The sequence below is a fragment of the Chionomys nivalis genome, chromosome 3, assembly GCF_950005125.1.
Source record: "Chionomys nivalis chromosome 3, mChiNiv1.1, whole genome shotgun sequence".
Taxonomy (NCBI): domain Eukaryota; kingdom Metazoa; phylum Chordata; class Mammalia; order Rodentia; family Cricetidae; genus Chionomys; species Chionomys nivalis.
Genome location: NC_080088.1, coordinates 57,340,934 through 57,366,863, shown reverse-complemented (window position 1 = coordinate 57,366,863; position 25,930 = coordinate 57,340,934). Strand labels below are relative to the sequence as shown.

At 37.0% G+C, this 25,930-nt stretch overlaps 1 protein-coding gene across 5 annotated transcripts in view; it reads right to left on the bottom strand.

Annotated features, from left to right (window-relative positions):
* Senp7 (SUMO specific peptidase 7) overlaps positions 1–25,930 on the bottom strand; it is a 127,781-nt gene that overhangs the window by 3,207 nt on the left and 98,644 nt on the right. For all 5 annotated transcript variants that reach the window (XM_057764391.1, XM_057764390.1, XM_057764392.1 and 2 more), the window contains 14 exons: positions 25,555–25,712; positions 21,756–21,902; positions 19,544–19,577; positions 16,656–16,835; positions 14,912–15,174; positions 13,104–13,237; positions 11,393–11,509; positions 8,331–8,453; positions 4,984–5,076; positions 4,345–4,469; positions 3,460–3,512; positions 2,665–2,708; positions 2,078–2,146; positions 1,022–1,172 (listed from right to left, as the gene is read on the bottom strand). In XM_057764391.1, the coding sequence (XP_057620374.1) occupies positions 1,022–1,172; positions 2,078–2,146; positions 2,665–2,708; positions 3,460–3,512; positions 4,345–4,469; positions 4,984–5,076; positions 8,331–8,453; positions 11,393–11,509; positions 13,104–13,237; positions 14,912–15,174; positions 16,656–16,835; positions 19,544–19,577; positions 21,756–21,902; positions 25,555–25,712 (1,691 nt within the window). The remainder of the gene's footprint in view (positions 1–1,021; positions 1,173–2,077; positions 2,147–2,664; positions 2,709–3,459; positions 3,513–4,344; positions 4,470–4,983; positions 5,077–8,330; positions 8,454–11,392; positions 11,510–13,103; positions 13,238–14,911; positions 15,175–16,655; positions 16,836–19,543; positions 19,578–21,755; positions 21,903–25,554; positions 25,713–25,930) is intronic.

Genomic DNA, 25,930 nt, shown 5'->3' with positions numbered 1-25,930 from the left:
CAGTGTGTATGTAATACAAGGGGAGACTAAACACAATTCTAACAATTATGTGATACATCTCTATAATGTGCACCATCTTTTACTATGCAGTATCTTCCTCCCAATACTAAAGACAAGGGAAAATCTGAAGTGCAGGAAAGAATTCTCTACAGAGACCTCTGGTCAAAAACATATCATCCTAAGCAACACTGCTAGTAACGATGAAACTGAACAAGCTGGTGCTGAAAAGCTCTGATTCCCTGCCATTTAGTTTCTCTGCATAAAGTCTCTATGAATTAGAAAATCATAGCCACGCTTCTAATTGTATCCTCAGCTATGATGTCCTGAGCTTTTTAAGTAAATGGGTATTTTTTACATCTGGAAAATTTTCTTTAGTATTTTATCTGCCCTACTGGCACCTTCGCTAAGCCTTCTGGGACTCCAATTATATAGAAATGAGACCTGCACCCTATTGGACTCAGCTTCTTCTTTACATTCTCTTACTCCAGAACTACCTGTGGACACTTTCTGTTTCTATCCCCTGCTATAGCTGGTGTGCTCCAGGTGTGTCCAACCTGCAGCCCTGAGGTCGCGTGCATCCCAGGACAGCTATGGATGCAGCACAGGGCACAGAGTAGTGCTGTATTGCAAAAGGCTTCTGTCAAAAGGTTATGCAGCCCTGCAACCCAACCAAATGAGGATCTTAGCCTTTTAAGTGACAGTTTCTCTGTTCCTCATCCTCCTGGCTCAGTCACCTAATGGCACATACATACATGTATCAACCACATTAAGAACTCCACGCAAGTTCTTAATAGACTGCTGTGTATTTTCAACTCTAGAATGTTCATTTGATATTTTCTGTATTTCATGTCTTCATCCATTTTGTTCATCTACAATTGCAAATGTCTCATATTCTCCTATCTGGGTCACTTGTGGCCTCCCTGTCTTTTCTGTATGTCCCTGCCTAGTCACATTTTCCTGCCTCTTCTTGGTCAGAAATTTGTAACTGTGAGTTAGAAGGGAAATCTGTGTCTGCACGCACCTGGAAGAAGCTCTCCACATACTGCAGCAAATAAACTCCACAGTCGCTGCTATTGTCCTGCTTAGGAACTTTAGGGCACAGGTCCACCATGCTGGTTTTACTGAATTCACGGTGGGTTTTTCGCTTAACTTCCCACTCTACTTCTAGATACCTGAAATAATCAATAAGGAAAGTGACTTGAGTGGAAATCTTGATCAATCTGCAACACTTTCTACAAAGGAAGAAAACCTCTCCTTGACAAATCTGTTGATTCAGATTAAATTTCCAAAGACAGAATTTCAACAAACCATAATTTATGAGTCTTCATAAATGCTACTGTGACGAGTGATGGGATTTTCATATAAAATCTAAAGTTTCTTAACAACTTAGTGTTCACAGCGCTATTTCTTTATGAAGGAAGCGAAAACATGGCTTTAACATTTCTTTGTTTTCAGCGCCTATATCAACTCCTCTCTGGTGCCAAGAGGTAAAGGCACCTTCTATCCAAGTTTCCTGCTGCGAAGCCTCACGACCTGGGCTAGAGCCCCAGGACCCACATGGTGGAAGGAGAAAACCAAATGCACAACCTGTCTTCTGAACTCCATACCTAGGCCTAGGCACAAGCGTGCCACGGTCCCACAACCCATCCGCATGATTTTTATTTTTAATAATCACAAACATAATTTTGCATAAAATTATGGTTTTGTTCAATTGCAAATAAAAATTTTGAATTTACCTTTGACAAATCTAAATCCTTCACTATTAACACATAATAGAAGATGCTGCTGGCAATCAGATTTTCAGGTTCATTTAAGTATATGCTAAAAATAAAATTACTAACATGGTGTTATCTGTTTTTCCACTGTGGCCACGATCTCACTATTCTAGTCCACTGCCTACAGAGTTGACCTTGAATTTATGGTCCTCCTGCCTGTTAGGCTCTAACACTGCCTCTGAGTGCTAACATATGCCAACCAACCCCACATCTCCAGGACTGTTTTTAGTAGGACTTAAGGTAGTCACCAAAGTTCTGAGACTTTAGAAAACAGACTGAAGGTAGAAACTTTCATTACTTACTCTCGTAAATTCTGAACTGTGTTTTGTATGGAAGCAGCTTTCAAGGAATCTAGTATGAGAATGCATGGCCTTTAAAACACAAAGAAAAAAATCAAGATAAACAGATTTATATAGAGATGGATACCAAAGTGCAAGCAAACAAAGAAGACATCCGGGTGAGAGAGATAGTTCATCATGTTATTGCCTGTAAGTCTCATAGCCTGACTTCAATACTGGGAACTCACATGATGGAAGGAGAGAACCAATTCCCAAATGCTGTCCTCAAACCTTCACATGTATGCTATGTCATAGACACGCGCGCAGTAAATAAATAAACAAAATTGAGGGCTGGAGAGATGGCTCTTTGGTTCAGAGCACTTGTTCTTGTAGAAAATATGGGCTCAGATCCCAGCATCCACATGGCAGCTTACAACTGTCTGTAACTTCAGTTCCAGGGGATCTTCTGACCTCTGCAGTGACACCAGGCACACATGTGGTATGCATATACACATGCAGGCAAAACATTCATACGCGTAAAATAAATGTATCTTTAAAAATATATAAATATGATTTTCAAACTTTTATGTATTTTTGTAACGTGTACTTACCGTTTACACATTTTCTTTGGTACTGACATACTCATCTCGGTACTCTGAAATAACATGAAGTTTTGTGTTTGCAATTTAAGCTAGTTTAATACATTAATAGCCACTTATTCCTTAAAGTGTTTCAAATACTGAAATTAAATTTTCAAGTAAAAGTTCTTTCTCACCACTTAGCTTCCAAACAGATCGTGCTAACTCCCACTTTCCAAAATTCACTGACTAAAGAACTTTCACACTGACCTCACATAGACGCTTTAACCGGGCCTATGCAATAACAGACAATTTTATTTTTATTCATGTATTATCTTAAAGATAAGTAAGATAACTTGTGTCTGCACACTTTCTGTAACTCAATTGAGGCTGTAGAGACACGTTTCTTTCTTTGAAGCACAAGAAACGGTTTTAATCTGCACTTGGTCTGAGCCAAAGGCTGAGAAGCAATCCAGGTACTTATCTATGATGAGAGGAAAAGCATTAGCAATTGTGAGCTTTGCCGACAATGGTTTTGTTCATAAATTCCTGACTTAATAGATTAGGCTGATTTTTCTAAAGACCACCTTAGTAATGCCGTTATTTTTCTAAAGGACACACAATAAACCTCTGAGAGAGGAAGCTGACACAATCTAAGCAAGTCAGCAAGAATGGGAACTTCATGTTCTTTCCCCAAAATTGTTGAAATAATCAAAAAGGAGCACAATTAATTATGAGCCATTAATCCCATCTCCATCCACTTAGGCAGACCCTATTTTATAGTTAAGGTTGTCTTCCGTTCTCCATGTCTGCGCAGAACACACTTACCTGGGAATCCTCAGCACTTGCAGACACCGCTGAAGTGGGACGCAGATCACTGTCTAAAAACAAAGAAGTCACTATGAGTCTTTGGTGTGTGTTAGCAGAGATAACTTAGATAATCTGAGCTTCAAGATCTATCCACAGTACTAATTAAAGAAAAAATAGTTCCTATGGTCAGCATTACGAGAAAACTTAGTCAACGGATAAAACTGTTTAAGAGTTAGCTGTTATCACATGATATAGAAACCTCAGAACCAAAACCTTAAATAAAAATTGAAAGGGCCCATTTCCTCCCAAAAGACTAACTTCAAATACGGCAAACTAATAAAAATGTTAATATGGAGGGTAGTGAACTTCTTGCATCGTGGTTCTCACTTTTGAAGCTCAAAGGATGAGAAAGGACAGAAAATAAACAGGTGCCCCCACAGGTCCCCTCCCCAGGTTCTAGATAGCATGAGTGAGAAAAGCTATTACCAATTTTGCTTACTATTTATGTTACAGCTACAAAACATTTAATTTTTTATTTATTTTTCAAAGAAATAGGCTTATTTTCTTAAAATTTCATGTCACAAGAAAATTAAAGAATTTCTATAATTTCTATTAACTTTGTTCTGAATTACTAGTATATAAGAAGTGTTAACTTAGAGACTTTAAGCTATGCATGAAAAGTCATACCATGAGTTCTGAGTCATGTTAGCAAAGCTAGTCTCTTAAAATGCTATAATAAAACTTAGCATCAACAGTATGGCATTTTGTATAATGTTGGGTGTCATGAGAATTTCAAACATTTTGTACTCCTTTTAATAAAATAATAAATAGGTAGGCTGTTAACTTCTTATTGTTTCAATCAATCTGCTTGTTAATGTGGTTACTATTAGCAATGCCTATCACCTATTATTTTGTTGTCATGTTGAGATTGTTGATCCTGGGACTGTTGGGATGCAGTCTGTGGACAGTCTTCATACACAGCTTCTTCTAACCATGGAAAACAGATGACTGCGAGATACCAGTGAGACCTGTTGAAAAGAACAGCAATTTCAATAACACGCCAAATCTACACAGTGCAGAAGACTTTTCTAGAGCTCCACCTGTGAGATCAGATGTATAATCTTTCACTATGAAGATATAGCATCATGGAAGATGGAGCACACAGTCCACACTAACAGACACAATTTACCAAGCCATAAATGAACGTTTGTAATGCACTGTCTGAATAGCTCAAATGTCATCTACCTTCATGCATTCAGTGTTTTATTTTCAGGTTCGTTATTAATAAAGAGACCAATAACATCACTTTTTTTGTATCAGAACTTAAGAGATGTATTCTCTTCTGATATTTTTAGTTTACAAAATATTTCTTAAGACAAAAAAATTAATTGTTTTGGTTATTATAACATCGAAGAAATTTATCATTTTTCTACTAAAAACAAGTGATCCCTGCATTTATATATATGCCATACTATTTACTGATTACACCTCGAGTAGTTTTCTTGAATCCTAACTGGTTTTCAAATAATCAAAAGTACTCACGACTCATTTACAGGTACAAAGATGTAGTCTTTATTAAAGATGTTTATGTGACGAGTCCACGTTCTCACTCTCTTATGTCTTCTCTGAGCCATTCTAGGAATATGAAAAACATGTAGATTTATTTTAAAAGTTGTGAGGTTTATTAAACCACTGACTTCAAAGTATATAATTTAACATACCAGAAATATATTTAACTGTTCTTATGTCTGATTACGATACACAGTAATGGAATAAACAGAGTAAAGGCAGCACACTGCTAAATGTTTGGTAGACCCCAAAGTGGCTCAGCAACTGATGACAAACACTCAAACCTAACTCTTTCTGCTTTGCTCCACCTGGGGATGATGTAAAGTATCGTCAAACCTTAACAAAATCACCCAACAGTTCTCTCTGTGGTAAGTGGCTTTTTATCTTGAATTTTAAAAGATAAACTTCATCTCCCTTCATTTCACACATAAAGAAATCACAAGACAAGGCTAAGAACACCCACTGATCCTCATCCATTTTCCTTTTAGTTCTTCAGCAGATATTTGTTTGCTTCCAAAGAACAAATAATGAAAATAACCTGAGTGATGGGGCAGGGTCTTCTGTTTTGTGTTGATTTCATTGGTTAATAAAGAAACTGCCTTGGCCCTTTGATAGGACAGAAAATTAGGCAGGCGGAGTAAACAGAACAGAATGTTTGGAGGAAGTGAGGCAATTACCATGCCTCTCCTCTCTGGTCAGATGTGAGGTCAGACATGCTGAATCTTTCCCGGTAAGAAACCACCTCGTGGTGCTACACAGATTATTAAAAATGAGTTAAGCAAGATATGAGAGTTAGCCAAGAAGAGGCTAGATATAATGGGCCAGGCAGTGTTTATATGAATACAGTTTGTGTGTTGTTATTTCGGGTGTAAAGCTAACCATGCGGGAGCCGGGCAGGACGAAAAACGGGCCTGCCTGCAGCCCACTACACCTGAGCTCGTCTGAAACAAATTTATAATTTAAAGGAGGCAAACAAAAACACACAATAAATAAATAAAACACAATGTCAAAAATGGCACAAAGAGTTTTATATTAAATCATCTAGAATAGCCACCTTGAACATACACACACACATTACGCTTTTTTTTTTAACCATTGAGAGAATTATAGCAAAACAATTTTGGATGTTAAAAAAATCTACAAAGAAAATGGGCACGGGGTGGGGGGAGAGAAGGGAGAGCAGAAGGGGAGGGAGGAAGAGGGGAGAAGGGGAGGGCAGAGGAGAACTTGAGGGAACGGGATAGTCGAGATGGAGGAAGGACAGAGATGAGAGCATGGAAAGAGATATCTTGATCGAAGGAGCCATTGTGGGGCTAGCAAGAAACCTGGCACTAGAGAAATTTTCAGGAATCCACAAGGATGACCCAAGCTAAGACCTTAAGAAATAGTGGAGAGGCTGCCTGAACTGGCCTTGTTCTGTAGTCATATTGATGACTATCTTAAATGTCACCATAGAACTTTCATCCAGCAACTGATGGAAGAAGATGCAACATCTAAGCACTGGGCTGAGCTCCCAAAGTCCAGTAGAAGAGTGGGAGGAGTGAGAATATGAGCAAAGAGGTCAAGACCATGATGGGTACACCCACTGAAACAGCTTACCTGAGCTAATGGGAGCTCACCAACTCTGTCCGGACAGGGAAGACCAGCATAGGACCAAACTAGATCCTCTGAATGTGGTTGACAGTTGTATGGTGGGGGCAGACTGTGGGGCCACTGGCAGTAGCACCAGGATTTATCCCTACTGCTTGTACTAGCTTTTTGGAACCCATTCTCTTTGGATGGATACCTTGCTCAGCCTAGATATAGTAGGGAGGACCTTGGTACTTCCTCAAAGCAATGTGCCTTACCCTCTCTGAGGAATGGATGTATGCCATTTATCCTATAGTTGGCTTAACACTAGTAATTTGGGCCTTTTGTTATGAAGTGATACTAAAATGTTCTTCTCTTGTTGCACTACTTTAGATTATGTCTTTTAAAAATGAGTTTGTATGGACTACAACTCCCTAGCTATTTGTCCTTTTCTAAATATCCAATCCTTAACTAGCCCATTTTTTTTTTTCATTTAAAGAATTAGAATAAGGGCTGGAAAAATGGCTCAGAGCACTGGCTGCTCTTTCAGAGGACCTGGGTTCTAAATCGCAGCACCGATATGGCAGCTCACAACTGTGTGTAATTCCAGTTCCAGGGTATCTGATGTCCTCTTCTCACCTCCAAGGGCACTGACATATACAGATATACATATAGACAAAGAACTGGAATATACTACATGTGTCCTATGTATCTAAAAGCAATGTAATATGAAGAATAAAAGAAATGAATAAAACAATGGAAGACAGATGTTTAAAAAATAAAAACTCTGGGATCTATTATTGGGTTCTAATACAGATTGCTGGGCATGGGTCAAGGGTTTGTAAACTATCTGAATTTCTACTATCTAATAAATAGTAACCACTTCTTCATTTTTGCCTAGTCCTATCCACTGCCCAACAGCTTTAATTCCTAATCAAGACATAGTTTTAAAAAAATACTGAATAGAGAAATTTAGCAAAATTGTACAAATAAGAATGGTTTTCATATTATATTATACTAACTTAATGAAAAGTAGCATGTCAGCAAGGAACTAACCAGAAAAAAAAAAAAGCAACCACAGCCCTACATCTTTGTAACAGAATATAATGTAGGAAAGTACACATTTTTAAAAGGCCAGTGAGGTGATCAGAGATTAGCACAGCAGGCACTGCTCTAGTCTAGGGAGGACAGTAAAGAAAGCAGCAGTGCCCCCAAGTGGAAGTTAAAGGGCCAGCAGCCATGTCCAGTAAGAGATACATGCAGAGGAAATACAACCTCTGGTAAAACCACATCAGAAGTAAAAACAATAGGGAAGAAATAGTCTGGCTTTTCATTCCTTGCTCGCTTAACTTCGAGTATCCGCACTGGAAATGCAGCCGGCAAGAACCAGCATCACACCACCTCCCTCTCACAGAGCGAACAGTGAAAGGATAAAAAATGGTTCTCACAGCTGACAAACCAGGGACCTGCAAAACTGTTAATATGCTTGCTCTTGGGGTTAGTACAATGAAGACACTTCACTCGGAGCATGAAAACAGCAGTCTCCTTTACCTTAAAACTCAAGAGTTAGAGAGCTGGCTCAGTTGATTGCCACACCTGCTGCCAAGCCTGGTGACTTTCGTTCAATCCCCAGGCTCCATATGGTAGGAGAGAACAGACTCTCTCTCTCAAATTGTACCTTCACATGAATGATATACGCATATACACACAATAACTTCCTTTAAAACCTTAATTACATTAGACTGACTTACGAGAGATCTGGATTATCTTCTGTTAAATTATTTTCCTTTCTGGTCAAACATTTATAGAAAAAGCTACTAAAAATGTGACTTCGTTCAACAAGTTCATCTGAAGCCTTCTCCAGTAGCAGATACCTGTTAAGGAGCAAGCCCACAAAGTAAACTGTGTTTAGATTTTACTCATTTTCTTCAGTTACCTTTTATAAACTAAAAATTACTGTTATATCCAGCTAAATTCAAAGAAATTTTGCATTTTTCTATGATTTGGGGTTCCAGCTTCTCTTTTAGTTATTTTAGTTATTTCTTGCCTTCCAAAACTACCACTTAAAGTAGAAATTGCACCTTTATTTAATAAGTATTTACCAAGTCCCTAACATGTATTAAGCGGCACATTTACACAGCACACACAGTAGAAGGGTAGTACCTGCAACCTAAAGAAGTAAAAATAGAAGGAAATGTTGACCAAATAATCACGTGAATGTGATTAATGTAAAACTATGACCCATATACGTCTAGAAAACATTTAGTAACTGGAATATTCCTAGCTGAAATTCTTCATCTACTTACATACTAAAATAATTCTTCAGTGCCACTTTATAACTCAACCCCTTAGTGATTACGTGTTTCACAATACAAATTTGCTGCTCTTAATACTATACTCGGTTTTAACAGTTTAATAATTTCACATAGCTAAGGAGCTTAAGTATAAATTAAAGCACAGGAAAAAAAGGGTAGAGACAGAGAACTTAGGACAGTTTGCAGCTCTTTGTATCTTCAGGGTAGCTCTGGTGTGTGTGTGGGGGGCAGAGGGTGGCAAGGAAAGTATTCAAGTTAGAGAATAATATCCCAAAGTAAAAACAGGGAATGGGAGCCAGAATTTACTCAGATGAAGAATGGTATATATTCCTGCCAGTAAAACTGGGCAATGTCATAATTCATGACACAGTACTCAGGAGAGTCTCTCCTTGGTAACAGAAATCAGTTTGCTGGCCTCATTTTAGCAAGTGATAAGGATAACTATCTTTTTTTTTCAAACATGACATTCCTTATATTCAATTTATTATTATTTATTTATTTTTATTAAAAATTTCCGCCTCCTCCCCGCCTCCATAACCATCTTTAAAACAAGACTTGAAATTACCAGACTACTTCCAGGTATTGTAACTGTGTCTTAAAAAACTGAAACATTTATAGAAACGCAACAACACTTAATCATCAACAAAAATCCTAAAGCATTCAAAGTTACAAAACATGACTCGTAAAGAAAACCGTTGAGCAATGGTAGCACACACCTTTATCCCAGCACATGGGAGACAAAGGCAGGCAGATCTCTGTGAGTTTGAGGCTAGCCTGCTCTACAGAGTTACAGGACAGCCAGGGTTACACAGAGGAACTCTCAAAAAGCCAAAAGAGAAAAACCAGCAAGGATGTCAATTCATAATTTACGCAAACCAAACAAAAATACATGAAATTATCAGAATTGCATTCCCAAGTGGTAGATATAAAAAAGATTCAAACTGAATTTCTAGACACTGTAAAGTCTATCTTTATAAATATGTAATAATGTGAGATTCTGAGCCTTTGTGACTAGAATAAAATAAAATTATGACTAAAAGTGAGTCCAAATGATAATAAATTTATAATCTTTAAAAAAAATTAGATCTTTCAATCGAGTGTTAGAAATTTTAGTCTAGGTAGATAGTGCGAAATGAAAAGTAAAAACAAATTTTCTTTGCACAAAAAGGCTTTAGGAATTACTAGTGTTCTTTTTTTTTTTTTTTTAGTTAGGCTTTGTTTGGGTTTATTAAGACAGGCTATTGTACCATATAGCCGGGTCTGGCCTTGAATTTTAGCCCCCTGGATGCCAAGATTAAAGAGCTGTTCCCCTACACCTGGACTGCATGGACGCTTAAAGGGGCTTTCATAGCTATTCCTGAAACTTTTTCTATTCAACAAGTCGCCTTTTTTTTTTTTTTTTTTTTTTGGAGACAGGGTTTCTCTGTAGCTTTGGAGCCTGTCCCGGACCTCACTCTGTAGAGCAGGCTGGCCTCGAACTCATAGAGATCCGCCTGTCTCTGCCTTCTGAGTGCTGGGATTAAAGGCGTGTTGACTTTTTTTTTTTTAGTTTAAAATTTTACTGCAATCATGATGGATTTTCTAAAATGACAGTTAACTGTTAGGATGCTTAATGGTGGTCGGAACCAGTCCAGAAATGGAGCCGTGTGAAGAGCCATGTTCGTGAGAACACTCCGAGAGAACAGGGGTCCAGCGGCCTGTGTCTTCAAACACATGGACTTGTTCTTAGAGTGTGTTCTCATGCTCCTCCCAGGGGTAGCAGATGGGACTGAGCTTACTTTAGATTACTGATTATTGCTTGCTGTTCTTATTCAACTAAATGTTTAAACTAGCCTTTATATATTCTATGGAAAAGCATGTTTTGCCACGTGTGCCTTGTCCTTGTGACTGTATATGCTTGACCTTTACTCAGGTGACCTTGACCTTTACTCAGGTGACTGTATAGACTGTCTGATGCTCTGAATAAAGCTGGCTATGGCATGAGACTTTAGTCTGCCTCGCTTATCAGCTCCATCCCTTAGGTCCTACCGCCTCCAGAGCACTGACGAAAGACAGATGAAAAGAGTTGTTTCTTTTCCATCCCCAAAGTATTTGGGATTTTGTAAATAATTCATTCACCACAATACAGAGTGTTCAAAAAGTACATATCAAAAAATCAACACATTAAAAACTAAGTCGAAACAGCAAGCAGTAACTCTTCTGACATGTGTAGTGTCTACAGATCGTGAGAGAATACAACTGAATTAGTCAACTTCAATAAAATTCTTTCTGGTAGGCAAAATGCTTTCTGAATCTGAAATCTTGCCAAGTTACTCTTAACTAAAATTAAAAATAGTTCAGCTACAGATACTTATTTTCCGGCAGGGGAACAGCTCAACAGCAGAGTTCTTTCTTGATATGCAAAAGGCTCTAGGTTCAATCCTGAGTACAACTGAAAAAAAGGCGCTTAAATTTTACAGTAGAACCTTTAAAACAAATGAGATCATTATTGTACTTACTTAAGATAAAAGTCAATGATTACATCGTTAAGAAATTCTCCTTCTTCTAAACATTCCAAATCTTCATTAGTTACTCCCAAGCCCCCCTTGGTAGGTGGTGGAGGATAAACAATCAACCTTTAAAAAATAAAAATAATTTAAAGTATAATTTATATTATATAAAGTATATTTATATATAACATGTAATATATTTATATGTTACATTAATATAGCATTAATTAAGAAAATTCTCATGAAACAGCTACTAGGCAGTAATATCTATAGCTAAACTTTATATGGTAAATCGGGAGATGGTCATGCACGCCTTTAATCCCAGCACTTATGGAGGTGTGATCTCTGTGAGGTTGAAGCCAGCATGGTCTACAAAGTGCATTCCAGGACAGTATCCAAAGCTACAGAGAAACCATGGCTCAAAAAACCAAAATCTAAATAAATAAATAAATACAAACAGAACCAAAAACAATTTTACATGGTAAAATATCAAGACATAACCGATCATACTTTCCTACACTTTCATATATCTCCTATGGTGCACTGGCCATTAGTTTTTCCTTTCCAGTAGCTCCTAGGGGCGAGTTCAGAAGACTAATGTCTAATACACACTCGTCTAATCCAGTACTCAAAACCACTCCGTATTTCTGAGTGGTGGATAACAGAGAAGTAACGAGGAAGCCTAGGGAACACACCCCCTAAGAAAGTGCTTACAGCGCAAACCTACCAGAACATAAAGGAAACAATGTGAGCGCAGCTGGAAAGTGGCAGAGGAGAAGTGACCTACAGAAGCACTCTCGGGCACACTCCTTCAAAGTTAGAGGGAAAACCAGAAGTGACTTCTACTATAACTCTGGAATTGTTTGGGCACCATTGGATGAGCAAATGCAATAATTTAATTTTAAAAAATTAATAAAATAAACAAAATTTAATAAAAATAATGTAATTATTTAATAATTTAATAAATAAATTTTATATTGCTTATGCCAGAAAAATGTCATGAAACCAAGTGTCATCCATAGGTGGTTTCATCTTGATACCAAAGCACTTAAACAAAAAAACTGAAAAATTTAAATCTAATTTGATAGTTTCTATGTAACCAGTGCCTTATCCTGTGCTTTCAACTGCTTAAAAAAAAGGAAGGGAATAAATACTCAAAGGTGGCATAAGTAATCTCCAATGTATAGAATACTCTGCCTTCCCAGAAGCAGAAAACATATAAAAGCAGCACCTTTAAAAAGAGAACTTAAAGAAACACCAAAGTACCTAAACTGAGAAATATTCTAAAAAGCAAATTCATTTCTTTATCATGTATTCATCTATAAGAGGCACAATTTCCAAAACCATACATTGCTACTCCAAGATTTTCAATAAGTTCTTTAATTTCCAAATATAATGAATCATTCTTTTCATACAGACACAAAATGAAATTAAATGACACCTATTATTTTCATGATAATTTGTATTGCCTCATAAAATTATTTCCATCACTAGCTAAGAGTACAAAAGTCAAACTCAAACCATTTCAACAGGTGATATGCTTAAAAATCACAGTGTAAGCGTAAGCAACCACTACAACCCCGCTACAAACAGGTCAGGACGCAGCTCCTCCTTCTACAGCAACCACTACAACCCCGCTACAAACAAGTCAGGACGCAGCTCCTCCTTCTATAGCAACCACTACAACCCCGCTACAAACAGGTCAGGACGCAGCTCCTACTTCTGAACGGGTCCAGTGTGCCTGACTTCTCGCCATTCTTCATCTGGATTTGAAGTAATAGAAAGTGAGTAGCAGCCACCGCTCTGCTTCTGTAGGAGAGTGTAAGTAGGCTTGACAACATCTGAATTTGAGGGCTGGAAAAAAAAAAAAAGAGTACAGAAAACAAGTATTAGTTTTGAAAACCACAGAGGTAAAATCTAGATTTATTACTGAAAAAACTATGACTAAAAGAAAGGTATATCAAAGAGTAACAACTACATTTTTTAAATTGCTATACATATATAATGAAATGAAAAAGTTTACTTTTTATCAAAAGATTTCATATACACTACAAGGGCTGAAGTTTAATCTAAAGTCCTACTTCCAGGTATGAGTTCCACAATTAAAGAAGAATTTAACTTTGTGGTTCAAAATAATCAAAAAATGTAGATAATATTAGGAAAAAATAAAACTTTAAATTAAAGGAGACTGAACTCATACAATAACTGGTATTCTATTATTAAATGAAAAGTAATATATAAATTTGTATATGCAATATAGTTAGGCTTTCTGCTTCACCCACCACTATTATGGGTATCTATGGGCTTTTTGAGGAAAAGAGCCTTAGAACACACACACACATATGTGTGTGAACAAATGTGTTTGCCATAGCTACTTAGGAAATATTTTCTCTTCCAGACATAATTGACAATTATGTAAGTCACATATTACCAATCTACAAAAGGGCATAACCTATTTTTATTTATTTACCATTAACATTGTGCATACATGTGTTTGTAATGTATATGTATGGGCATGCATGTGCCAGAGCATGTGTGTGGAAGATGGTTCTCTCCTTCCAGCTTTCTATGAGTTCCAAAAACTTGCGCGTTTCACTCAACAAGCTATCTAAAAGGTCCCTAAACATGAGAGTTTTAATACTATTGTTTTGAGATAATGTTGGACTTACAGAATGTTGAAAAAAGGAAAACTCTGTCTATATCCTCCTAATCTTAATATCAGAAACCAGTAAAAATCTGACTATCAAAACTAAAAAGTAACACTGAGAGAATATCAGCTAAGGACTTTGGTCTGATTTCACTACTTTTCCTATTAATGTCCTTTTTCTATTTCACGATCCCCTAATTCCTCAGCCTTTTCCTGCTTCCGCACCTGGTAGTTCAGAGAATAATGGCCATGTATTTTATAGCTGGGTCTGTCTCCTCCTGTCACTAGCCATCAGATCTGGACTGTACATTATGGGGACACAGACGTGGTTTGCGTGCTCGATGTGAGGGCATGTCTTACTGGATAGAGTGTCAACTATGAGCGCCTGGCTCCAGTGACGTCTGCCAGGTCTCTCACTACAGAGTACTACCTACCTTTCATTTCCTAATTTAATGAAGACTGGGGTATGGGACTTGAGGTTATACACATGTAGTTCTCTATGAGTTTTCACCCATTAAATTCATAATGTATTCGTGAAGCTGGCCAGTCAGCAACAATCATAAATACAGTGCTTTAGTTGTGACTTTGTATTTCCTTCATTTTTATTATTATTATTGAATTGTACTTGAAGCACTGTCCCCACCACTTACAATTCGTTCAAGCTTTCACTCCATATCTGCATAGCACAGACCCAGAGATGTCTATGCTGTCCTTTGGTTACCATCTCATCCTATTACTGCTGATTCTGCTGAAGAAACTTTCCAGCTTTGACACTGGAAATTCGTTTATGTTCTTGTATCCTTTTAACAAAACAGCATTTTAAACAGTAAACCAATTTCTACCTCTCTACCCTCAGTCAGCTGTGTTGGCCGCATACTAACCTGAGATAGTGACTTCCTCCGCGTCTCTGTGTCAGCAGCAACAGGGAAAGAGCAAGTTGAAGCACAGTAATAGTGAACGAAAGAGCTTTCTTTTGAAGGGATATCCTGAAACAAAGGAAATGCCTGAACCCAAGACAACGGATAGGAGAGTTCTGATTCTCCATTGGTCTTACTTATTTCCATCATAATATCTCTCAATTTCAATTCTTCTTTTTGTGAAACGGAACTGTTTAACTCAAGGAAAATGAATTCACTGGCTTTTGCTATAAAAGAAAAAAAGAAATCAATTTTTATCAATACCTTTAAAAAGACAACTGTAATTAATCTAATTGTGAATAACAGTAAGGGTTTTATTATTTTTTTTATTGAGCTCTACATTTTTCTCTGCTCTCCTCCCTATCTCTTCCCCTCCCCAACAGTAAGGGTTTTATGTAAAACCCAACCACATGTTTTGTATGTTAAATAATAACAGACAAGTTTAAATTCCAAAATAGGCAGCTGGAAATCAAAAGCCCAAATTAACACTATTAGGTTCCTATTCTACTTCACAGAAATTAAAATTCCAAGTGATACTGACTATACCTATCATTCAAAAAGCGCTAGTAAGTATTTGTCTATGAGTGTATAAATGAAAGATAATTAGGCCAGTATTTATTTTAGTCTAGCCTCTGTCACAGACCCACCTACCATCTAGAAACCATTCTGATTAAACACTCCTTCCTTCCTTAACCAGCCACTTCAATAATGGTCACACACACAAAAAAAATATTATTATCCACCCAAGATTAGAAATAGCGCTTTATAATTCCACAGCCTCTTATCTGATTATGAATTTCTCTACTGTGTATAATTAGAACCGGAAACCATTACTTTTATGAGGATAAAATTTAACTCCCTACAACATCTAGTATATATTCAAAAAGAAGAGGGGAGAACAAGATCAAAAAGGTCAGAACAAATATTACTAACTTTATTTAATTCTAAACATGGAAAGTATCCCTCAAATCAGAAACAAGGTTAGGGTGCTCTCTTCACTCTTGTCAGGTAAAGAAATGAAGTCTTATTCAGAGTAATAAGGCAAGAGAAAGAAATAAAAGTGATAATAACAGGAAAGGAAGAAGTCAAATTATCTTCATTTGCAGGTGATATGATCTTATAATTTAAATATTCCACCCAAAAAATCTTAGATCTGATAAAAAACTCTCATCAAATGAATAGCACACAAAACCAACATATGAAAACCAGCAACTTTCTATATGTTAATCATGCACCTGCCAGGTACACATGGCAGAAAAGCAAGCAGACTCTTTGGAGATGGAAGGGGACAGCAGGGAAGAAGAATGGGAAATGGAGCAAAAAATAAAAAGTACATTAAATATGAAAATGTCATAATAAAACACCTGTTTTATATACTAAGTAAAACAGCTGATCAAAAAAGAAATATAACCATCTATAACTAAAATATAGTTTTAATAGTACAAAAATGTTTTATCTTCAAAGTAGATGTTATATAAGACTTTTTTCATTTTTGGTGATAATTTTCCATAACTGAATAAAATTACCAGGCAAAATAAAGTGCATAAGTAAAATAATTTATCTAGTATTAATGGATAACATTTTTAATTCAAAGAAATTAATTTCAATCCAATGAAATAAAGATAGTCTATTAAGTTATCATAGAAAACTTACTTCACACGTAAGTTTTGAGGCTCTCCTGAAATTTAGGAATGATCTTTATACTCACATTGCTGGCTTAACATGGGATTTTCTAGCTGGGTCTGAATCTCTTGAAGATACTTTGAGGAAACCCAGAGGAAGAGGATAGCATGGCTTCTCCCACTGTGATCATCATCCTTGCTTTTCCATAACCCAAACCTCTTTAAATGAGTGGTGTCCACTGACAGCAAAACCTCATTCGTGGACACTGAAATAAATAAAACAAGCAATTTAAAAAGTAATCTATTTAGGAATATACTATCGCTGATACTTATTGATATACTGTACATCGTAGTAAGGGTTTCTATTGCTGTGATGAAACACCATGCCCAAAAGAAATTTGGGGAGGAATATGAGTGAAATTGCCAAAGGAAAATTTAATTAAATTATCATCTAAGAAATGATGAGAATGAAAGAAATAGCCTTCCCCAGGGAAGAACATACCAACTGGTTATCCAATATCAAATTGTCAGCCCTAAAAACTTACGTACAAGTAATATTACAGAGACTAAACAAGTTTTAGTGATATATTTAGTGTGTGTGCATGTGTGTGAGTGTGTGTGTGTGTATTAAAGAAAAAGAGGCCATGAATTTGAAAGAGAGAAACAGGGGTGCATGAAAGTGGTTTAAGGGAGGAAAGAGGAGGAAATTATGTAATTTTATTATAAATTAAAAAATAAATAATACTAATTCATCTGAAAAAGAGGTGGACAGTAAAGAAATCCTAACTTCTTGACACATGCTGAAAACGTGATATCATCCTCCACAGACTCCTGCCAGCCATGCTCACTGCTGCTCTATTCAAAACAGACAGCGATGAAAACAACATATATGCCCTACAAACGGATAATGAAAGTGTGGCACATATACATTACAGAATACTTCTTAGTTGTGAAGAAATAAATAAATAAATCATGACTTGGGTTATTAGTCAGAACTAGAAAAGATAAATTGGATGAGGTAACCAGACTCAGAGAGGAAAAGGTAGCATGTTGTCTCTTATTAGAGGTTTCTAGCTTCAAATCTTCAAAAGTGCACAGCCTGGAGTTACTGCAGAAGCCAGGAAAGTAAAAAGGGATCATTTCGGGAGAGCATTAAGGAGGGGAAATGAAGTGAAGGAGAAAGTGAGAAAGTGAGGGCTTCTAATTAGGGAGGGAGATAAATACAGAAGGAAGAAGGGGGTAAAATAACAGGGTGTCTGAAAGGTCATAAAGAATCTAAAAATATCTACAATACATAGTAAGTCTATGTATAAATATACATATATAGTTTAAATGAAACTTTCCCATTGAGGCTGACAACACTCCCTTCAAGACCCAAAGACCATCTACCAAAACCCCAACACCAGGGATGAGAAACCCTCTTCAGAGTTGTTCATCAGAGTCATCCAAGGGACTCCCAAATAGTACAGGCTTCTGCCCGTAGCTGCTCCTGAGAGGTGGAAGGTAAGTCCATATTGCTGAAGACACCATGCACATCAGACACAGGGCCCAAAGGCTCCTGTGTTGAACTGAAATGAATGCTTCCTCCTTGAAGACTAGCTTTCATGCACCAGAGGGCACCATGCAGGCTTCATAGGGAGGCAAGCAACAGTCTGACCCAGCTCTGATGTATATGAACCACAATGACTACCAGCATGGCACAATAATCTGAAGGCTGAAGCAGTGGCATGCAGACCTTGGTGGTAACCAACAGCTCTCTAAAAGGACTTAAGAGCCTCACCAAGAGGGAAATCATGCTTGGATCTAGAAACCTTGCCAACTATCCAGAGTACTGAAGTCATAGATCTCTGAGTAGAACCTGTAACTACCACTGTCCCTGACTACATTTATCTTTATACCCACTGATAAGTGTATTCTTGCCACCCATCAAGGAAACTTCTCTTTGCAACAGACACAGGCATTTACAGAAAACCAACAACTGATCAAAACGCAGTTGTGGATCCCAGTTCCAACTGATATACATCTGCAGCTCAGAGACCACTGCAGAAGAAGGGACAGAAAGACTGTAAGAGCCAGAACATCAGGGAGTTTGCTGTGGGCTTGTGTCTCCTATGGATGTCAGAAGCTACATCCATGAAGTCTCACCAATATGACAAACATGAACAAGGAAAACAGTATATTACCTCTCAATAATTAGTTCTAAACAGATTAGTGTTTTCTAACCAGGGCTATTAAGTTATCGTGTGCCTTATATGTTCTCTCCAATCATTAGACTTATCACCATAGCAGAGTTCTCAATTCTGAACATGCAGGAGCTGAGGAACTGAAGCTACTTCAATAACATCTTCAGTCCACCATGATGCTTCTTTTACTCAAGCTCATATCTGGTGTCATTTGTGCATACATTTTTCTTCCTTGCTCTTTTTATAATTCACTTTCTAAAGAGAATTCTCTATCAGTTATTATTTTTCATCACTAATTTCTTTGGAAAATTTTTGTTTAGGAAAGAATAAGAAAATAGTCTATGTCTCTAAGCTGTAGTACATTTCCATCTGCTTTACTTAGAGAAGATAGAGCATTAAAAAACCTGTGTCTATGCAAATATATACTATATGTTCGTGTACTTTTTTCCTTTAGTTCTTATTGTAATCATTTTTGTGTATAGCAAAATACTTGTGCTGTAAAATTTTTATTTTGTTAATCCTAAGAAATCATCAAGAGTATTTTATTATCATTTGATTTATACTCATTAAAATGAAAATTAGTATGTTCTTTTTGGTACTGCATTTTAAGGGTTTTTTTGGAACTGCAAATAATGTTAAGCCCAAACATTATTAAACTGCCTTCACTTTACTTAGCTTCTATACTGAAAAGTGATGGTAAACTTATGAAAAAATTTCAGAACTTTTTCTAATAAATTACTCTATACTCAAAATTATAGTGGAAAAAATGTCATTAAGAGAAGGTGGCTTACCTTGAAATGGGATTTTAATATACTTCGTTGTGAACTAAAAAAAAATATGAAACAAAAAATGAGTAAATGAGTTACTACTCCAAGTTTGTCTCTAGTCGATTTTCTTAGTATTCAAATATTTAGTACTATTCAATGTTTAGTAGTAAAAGTACTAAAGAATCAAAGCAAAGAACTATCTCGATGTAAAGATTTAGTTTGAAGGTTGAGAGTGTCTAACTGTACAAGTAACTTTACCTGAATACTCATATATAAAAATTGGTAACACCCTACTTTTCAAAAGTATATTCTGAAATTCTAAGAAATAAGACAATGTCCAAAGAATGTCAGGAGACCACATAAGGCAACAATTTCCAAAGAAGATAAGAATTCTCTTAGGGATTAACCAAACTCACAAGTGAACTGATCAAACAAAGGTGCCAATATGCTATTTATTTGTAATGAGACATTAAAAGTATCAGAAGATAGCTATACCCCATCCGCTGGGGAAGGTCTGTCTTTGAAAACTAACAGAACTCAGAAGATTATTTTTACTACACAGAAACAGAACAACAACACAAAAAAAAAAAACTGCTTACTAAAGAATGGCTATAAAAGTCTAATAAAGCTGACTTCAAAACAGTGGTGCACCTGTCAAAGGATAGCAAAGTTAAGTCTCAAGCCAGCACACTCCTCTGCTGAGCAACTTTCGGTGGAGCATCGCCATCTCTTTTATCATCTCCTTGTTGTTTTCAGGAGCTCCTGGCTGAGCCTTTGGCGTCATGACACTATGTCCACTGGTCTTCTGGTGTCTGTTCAGCGTAAGTGTTCTACTTAGAGCTCGAGACGAAACCTTACATGTGCTAGCTAAAGCAGGTTTGTCTTTTGACAATTGCTTTTCCCTTACTAACAAATAAATCTGCCTTATTTAACAAATAAATCTTTAGTTAAGTTTCTCTTCTGATCAATAGATTTATGAAACTGTTGACTATTTCACAGCTAAAACTTGTGAGCACAAGATAGAAATCAAATAGCATGTGGGTTCTAGGCAGTGGCGGTGTCCAATGGCAACGCTGCTTTACTTGTGTCCCGTTTATTTTCTGAACTTAAAAATTACTTCATATTATATTTTTTAAAAGTACTAAACTCATATTCCACAGGGTAAAGTGAAGCCAAATGTGAGGCAATGGGGCATACTGGCTAAGTGCTGAGTTTGGATTTCAAATTCTGCTTCTGTTGTTTCTACCACTATAGTTAGGGAAGTAAATGGTAAGTCACTGAACCTTTCGCAGATTTAATTTAATAAGGCCCTCAACCCAAGGGTACTATTACCACAAAAAGATACATCCAATTAAGATAATCTAATTTAATGTAACCAAATATACCTCCTGCTAGCTTCATATAACTATTTAATATATGTACATATTATAATAGACATCTTCCCAAATTCTGATGTTTTACTAATCTCAGAAAATGCAGCTCAGTAAATATAAAGTCCTACATCTAGGAATAATATAGTTTGTTTTCCAGAGTTCATACAGCTATTACTTCAAAATTAGTAAGAAACACTGTATCACAATGTCCTGGTGTCAACTTGCCTGCACGTGCACTCCCTCTTCCTTCCCGTACCATTATGAAATCATATACATTCCAAATTAGCAGCTGTTGTCTTTGTATACAAAATTATTTGTGGTCTTTGTGTAGATTTTTCTGTTTGGTTCTTGTTTTTGCCTACACTACGACAAACTTTACACTATTCTGAAAGTGAAAAAGTGGTGGTCGCTAATATTTTTATAGTTTTTTTCTTTTATTTTGGCGATTATATCATTTCTCCCTTTCCTTTCTTCCCTCCAAGCCTTTCCATGTATCCCTCCTTGTTCTCTTTCAAATTCATAGCCTGTGTTCATTAATTATTGTTTTCATGCATATCTATATATGTAGATACACATATATTTCTAAATATGACCTGCTCAGTCTGTATAATATTGCTGCGTGACTGCCTTCTGAGCAGATCACTTGACACTGGACAACTAGATAGTGTGTTTTCCCTGGGGAAGACGATTTCTTCGGCTCGCAGCATTCTTAGCCGCCTGCAGTTCTTTGTGTGGGGTTGAAACCATGTGGTCCTTCCCTTGTCCACTTTGGTAAGTCTATTGCTGTCCTTTTTCAGCTTGTCTTTAGGCAATCCTGTGGTGAGACGTTACTTTTTATATACAAAGTCAGAGGATTTACTTACCGTGACACAACCTTTTGAAGCTCCTTTTATTTTACCAATATACAGAGAAGTAAATACAAAATCCAGTTTCAGATCCATTTCACTATTAGTTTTAATACAGGAAATGTTTTCCATGTCGGAATTGTATGGACATAATTCAGATGATGCCTAATAAGAATAAATCATGCATGTATAAATTTCTAAGAATTACAAAAAAGATGAAAATTATGTTTTATCAAAGACAAAATTCTTCTTTAAATTATGATTAAAGAATTTTATGCTGTTCTTCAGTTAACCTGAGCTACTGAGAGCTCACTGACTCTGGACTGATAATGGGCAAGCCTGCATAGGCCCAAGTTAGGCCCACTGAATGTGAGGGACAGTTGTGAGGCTTGGGAAGTCTGGGGAGCCACTGGCAGTGGGACCAGGATTTATCCCTAGTGACATCTAGGAGCACATCCTTTTGGAGGGATACTGATGTGGGAGGATCTTCTGTTTTGTCTTGGTTTCATTGGTTAATAAAGAAACTGCCTTGGCCATTTGATAGGTCAGTCCTTAGGTGGGTGGAGTAGACAGAACAGAATGCTGGGAGGAAGAGGGAAGTGAGGCAATTGCCATGCCTCTCCTGAGTCAGACGCCATGGAGCCAGCCACCAGGTCAGACATGCTGAATCTTTCCCAGTAAGCCACCACCTCGTGGTGCTACACAGATTATTAAAAATGGTTAATAAAGATGTGAGATTGTTTATGGGAGGCTGGAACTAACGGGCCAAGCAGTGTTTAAAAGAATACAGTTTCTAGCCGGGCGGTGGTGGCGCACGCCTTTAATCCCAGCACTCGGGAGGCAGAGGCAGGCGGATCTCTGTGAGTTCGAACCAGCCTGGTCTACAAGAGCTAGTTCCAGGACAGGCTCCAAAACCACAGAGAAACCCTGTCTCGAAAAACCCAAAAAAAAAAAAAAAAAAAAAAAAAAAAAGAATACAGTTTCTGTGTAATTATTTCGAAGCATAAGCTAGTCAGGCAGCCAGGAGTCGGGTGGCAGGAACACAGCCCGCAGCTCCTTCTACAGGATACCTTGTTTAGCCTAGATATAGTGGGGAGGGTCTTGGTCTTGCATCGAAGTGAAGTGTCAGACTTTGTTGACTCCCCATGGGAAGCCTTACCCTTTCTGAGGAGTCGATGGTGAGGTGGAGTGGAGGAAAGGTGGGGGAAGTAAGAAAGGGGAGGGAGTGGGAATGGGGATAACTTTGTAAAATGAGGAAATATTGTATTTAAAATTCTTAATTAAAAAAAGAAATAAAAATAAATAAATGGAGAGACATCAGCGCCCGGCCTGCATCTGTAAGGCCACCTGCTCCTTTCTGTCGTGCCAAGCCAGCTGAAGAGCCGCCATGAGCAAGGCCCACCCTCCTGAACTGAAGAAATTTATGGACAAGAAGTTATCATTGAAGTTAAATGGTGGCAGACATGTACAAGGAATACTTCGGGGCTTTGATCCCTTTATGAATCTTGTCATTGATGAGTGTGTGGAGATGGCAACTAGTGGACAACAGAATAACATCGGCAAAAAAAAATACTTTTTTCTAAATAAAAAATAAATAAATAAATAAATAAATGGATAAACCAAATAGAGAATTTTATGCTGTTCTTAATGTGAAAAAAGAGCTACTAAGATTTTGGAATAAAATATAGATTTTAAACTTATTTTAAATCTTGGATATTTTTAGATTTTGTATGTGCATGTGTAAAAATTATCTTTTTTATTGTTTTTATTTCACTATACATTTTTCTCCATTTCCTTCCCTTCCTCCCCTCTCCCTTTCCACCCTCTCCCGTGACCCACACCCTCCCAATTTACTCAGGAGATCTTGTCTTTTTCTACTTCCTATTTAGATCCATTTATGTCTCTCTTAGGGTTCTCTTTATTGTCTAGGTTCTCTGGGGTTGTGGACTGCAGGCTCATTTTTCTTTGCTTTATATCTAAAAGCCACTTATGAGTGAGTATATATAATATTTGTCTTTCTGGGTCTGGGTTACCTCACTCAATATTTTTTTTTCTAGATCCATCCATTTGCCTGCAAATTTCAAGATGCCATTATTTTTTTACCACCGAGTAGTTCTTTATTGTGTAAATATACCACATTTTCTTTATCCATTCTTTGATTGAGGGGCATCTAGGTTGTATCCACATTCTGGCTATTACGAATAATGCTGCTATGAACATAGTTGAGCAAATGTCCTTGTGGTACAAATGAGCTTCCTTTGGGTATATACCCAAAAGCGGTATGGGTATTGCTGGGTCTTGAAATAGATTGTTTCCTAATTTTCTGAGAAATTGCCATACTAATTTCCAAGGCAGCTATACAAGTTTTCACTCCCACCAGCAATGGAGGAGTATTTCCCTTACTCCACATCCTCTCAAGTATAAGCTCTCATCAGTGTTTTTGATCTTGGCCATTCTGACAGGTCTAAGATGGAATCTCAGAGTTGTTTTGATTTACATTTCTCTGATGACTAAGGATGTTGAACATTTCCTTAAGTGTGTTTCAGCCCCTGGAGATTCCTCTGTTGAGAGTTCTCTGTTTAAGTCTGTACCCCAATTTTTTAATGGATTATTTATTCTTTTGATGTCAAGTCTCTTGAGTTCTTTTTGGAGATCAGTCCTCTGTTCGATGTGGGGTTGGTGAAGATCTTTTTCCATTATTTAGGCTGTTGTTTGTCTTGTTGACCATGTCCTTTGCTTTATATAAGCTTCTCAGTTTCAGGAGGTCCCATTTATTAATTGTTTCTCTCAGTGTCTGTGCTGCTGGGGTTATATTTAGGAACTGGTCTCCTGTATCAATGTGTTCAAGTGTACTTCCCACTTTCACTTCTCTGAGATTCAGTTTGGTTGGTTTTATGTTGAGGTCTTTGATTCATTTGGACTTGAGTTTTGTGCATAGTGATAGACATGGGTTTATTTTCATTCTTCTACATATTGATATACAGTCATGCAAGCCATTTGTTAAATACACTTTCTTTTTTCCATTTTATATTTTTAGCTTCTTTGTCAAAAATCAGGTGTTCATAGGTGTGTGGATTGATATCCGGGTCTTCAATTCAGTTCCACTGGTCCTCCTATCTGTTTTTATACCGATACCGGGCTGTTTTCATTTCTGTGCCTCTATAATAGAGTTTAAAGTCAGGGATGGTGATACCTCTAGAAATTCTTCTATTGTATGGGGTTGTTTTGGCTATCCTGGGTTTTTGGTTTTCCATATGAGGTTGAATATTGTTCTTTCAATGTCTGTAAAGCATTTTGCAGGGATTTTGATAGGCATTGCATTGAATCTGTAGATTGGTTTCAGTTAAGATTGCCATTTTTACTGTTTATTCTACCTACCTAAGAGCATGGAAAATCTGTTCATTTTCTGGTGTCTTCTTCAATTTCTTTTGAGATTAATTTTACGGGGTATTTTAGAGGTGTTGAAAGACATTATACCTATTTTGAACTGTGTCTCAAGCTTACTTTAATGCCTCTCTCTCACCTGACTGCTACCCAACAAATAAGAATATTTCACTGGGGGCTGGAACATGACCCAGAAGATAAGGGTACCTTCCACTAAAACTGAGCTTAATCCCTGGAACCTACATAATGGTTGAAGAGAACAACTCTTGAAGGTTATCCTCGGACCTCCAAAACTGTGCCATGGCCTACACATCCCCACACACAAATAAGTAAATATGTAAAAGAACTGTTTTAACTTTGATAATGAAACAATGGAAAATGTTTTTAAAGTAACACTTCATTGCAACTCTGCGAGAAGGCAGAAATAGATTACCTGTACAGATTCACATGCACTCAGTGGTAGTTCTGATAAATGTACTTCAGAAGTCCCCTGATTTTCACTTGCAATCTCAAACTCTTGATTAGGCTGTAAGTTCAGAATTACTGAATTCTTATGTTCAATGGGTCCTTCTTCATCACTGGAAACAACAACTAAAAAGGAAAATGTGTTTTAAATGTGTCATAATAATGAATTATCTTTAATAATCATATAAAGTCTAAATATCTATATATTCAGCTTAAATCTAACCTATCGTTCACTACCTGATTAGTAATAGTTATATACAGATTCTACATCAGCATTACTATTTAATAGCTTCCTACAATCTTACCTTCGAAAGAATAAAGGTATTTAAAAGATGACTAAAGCC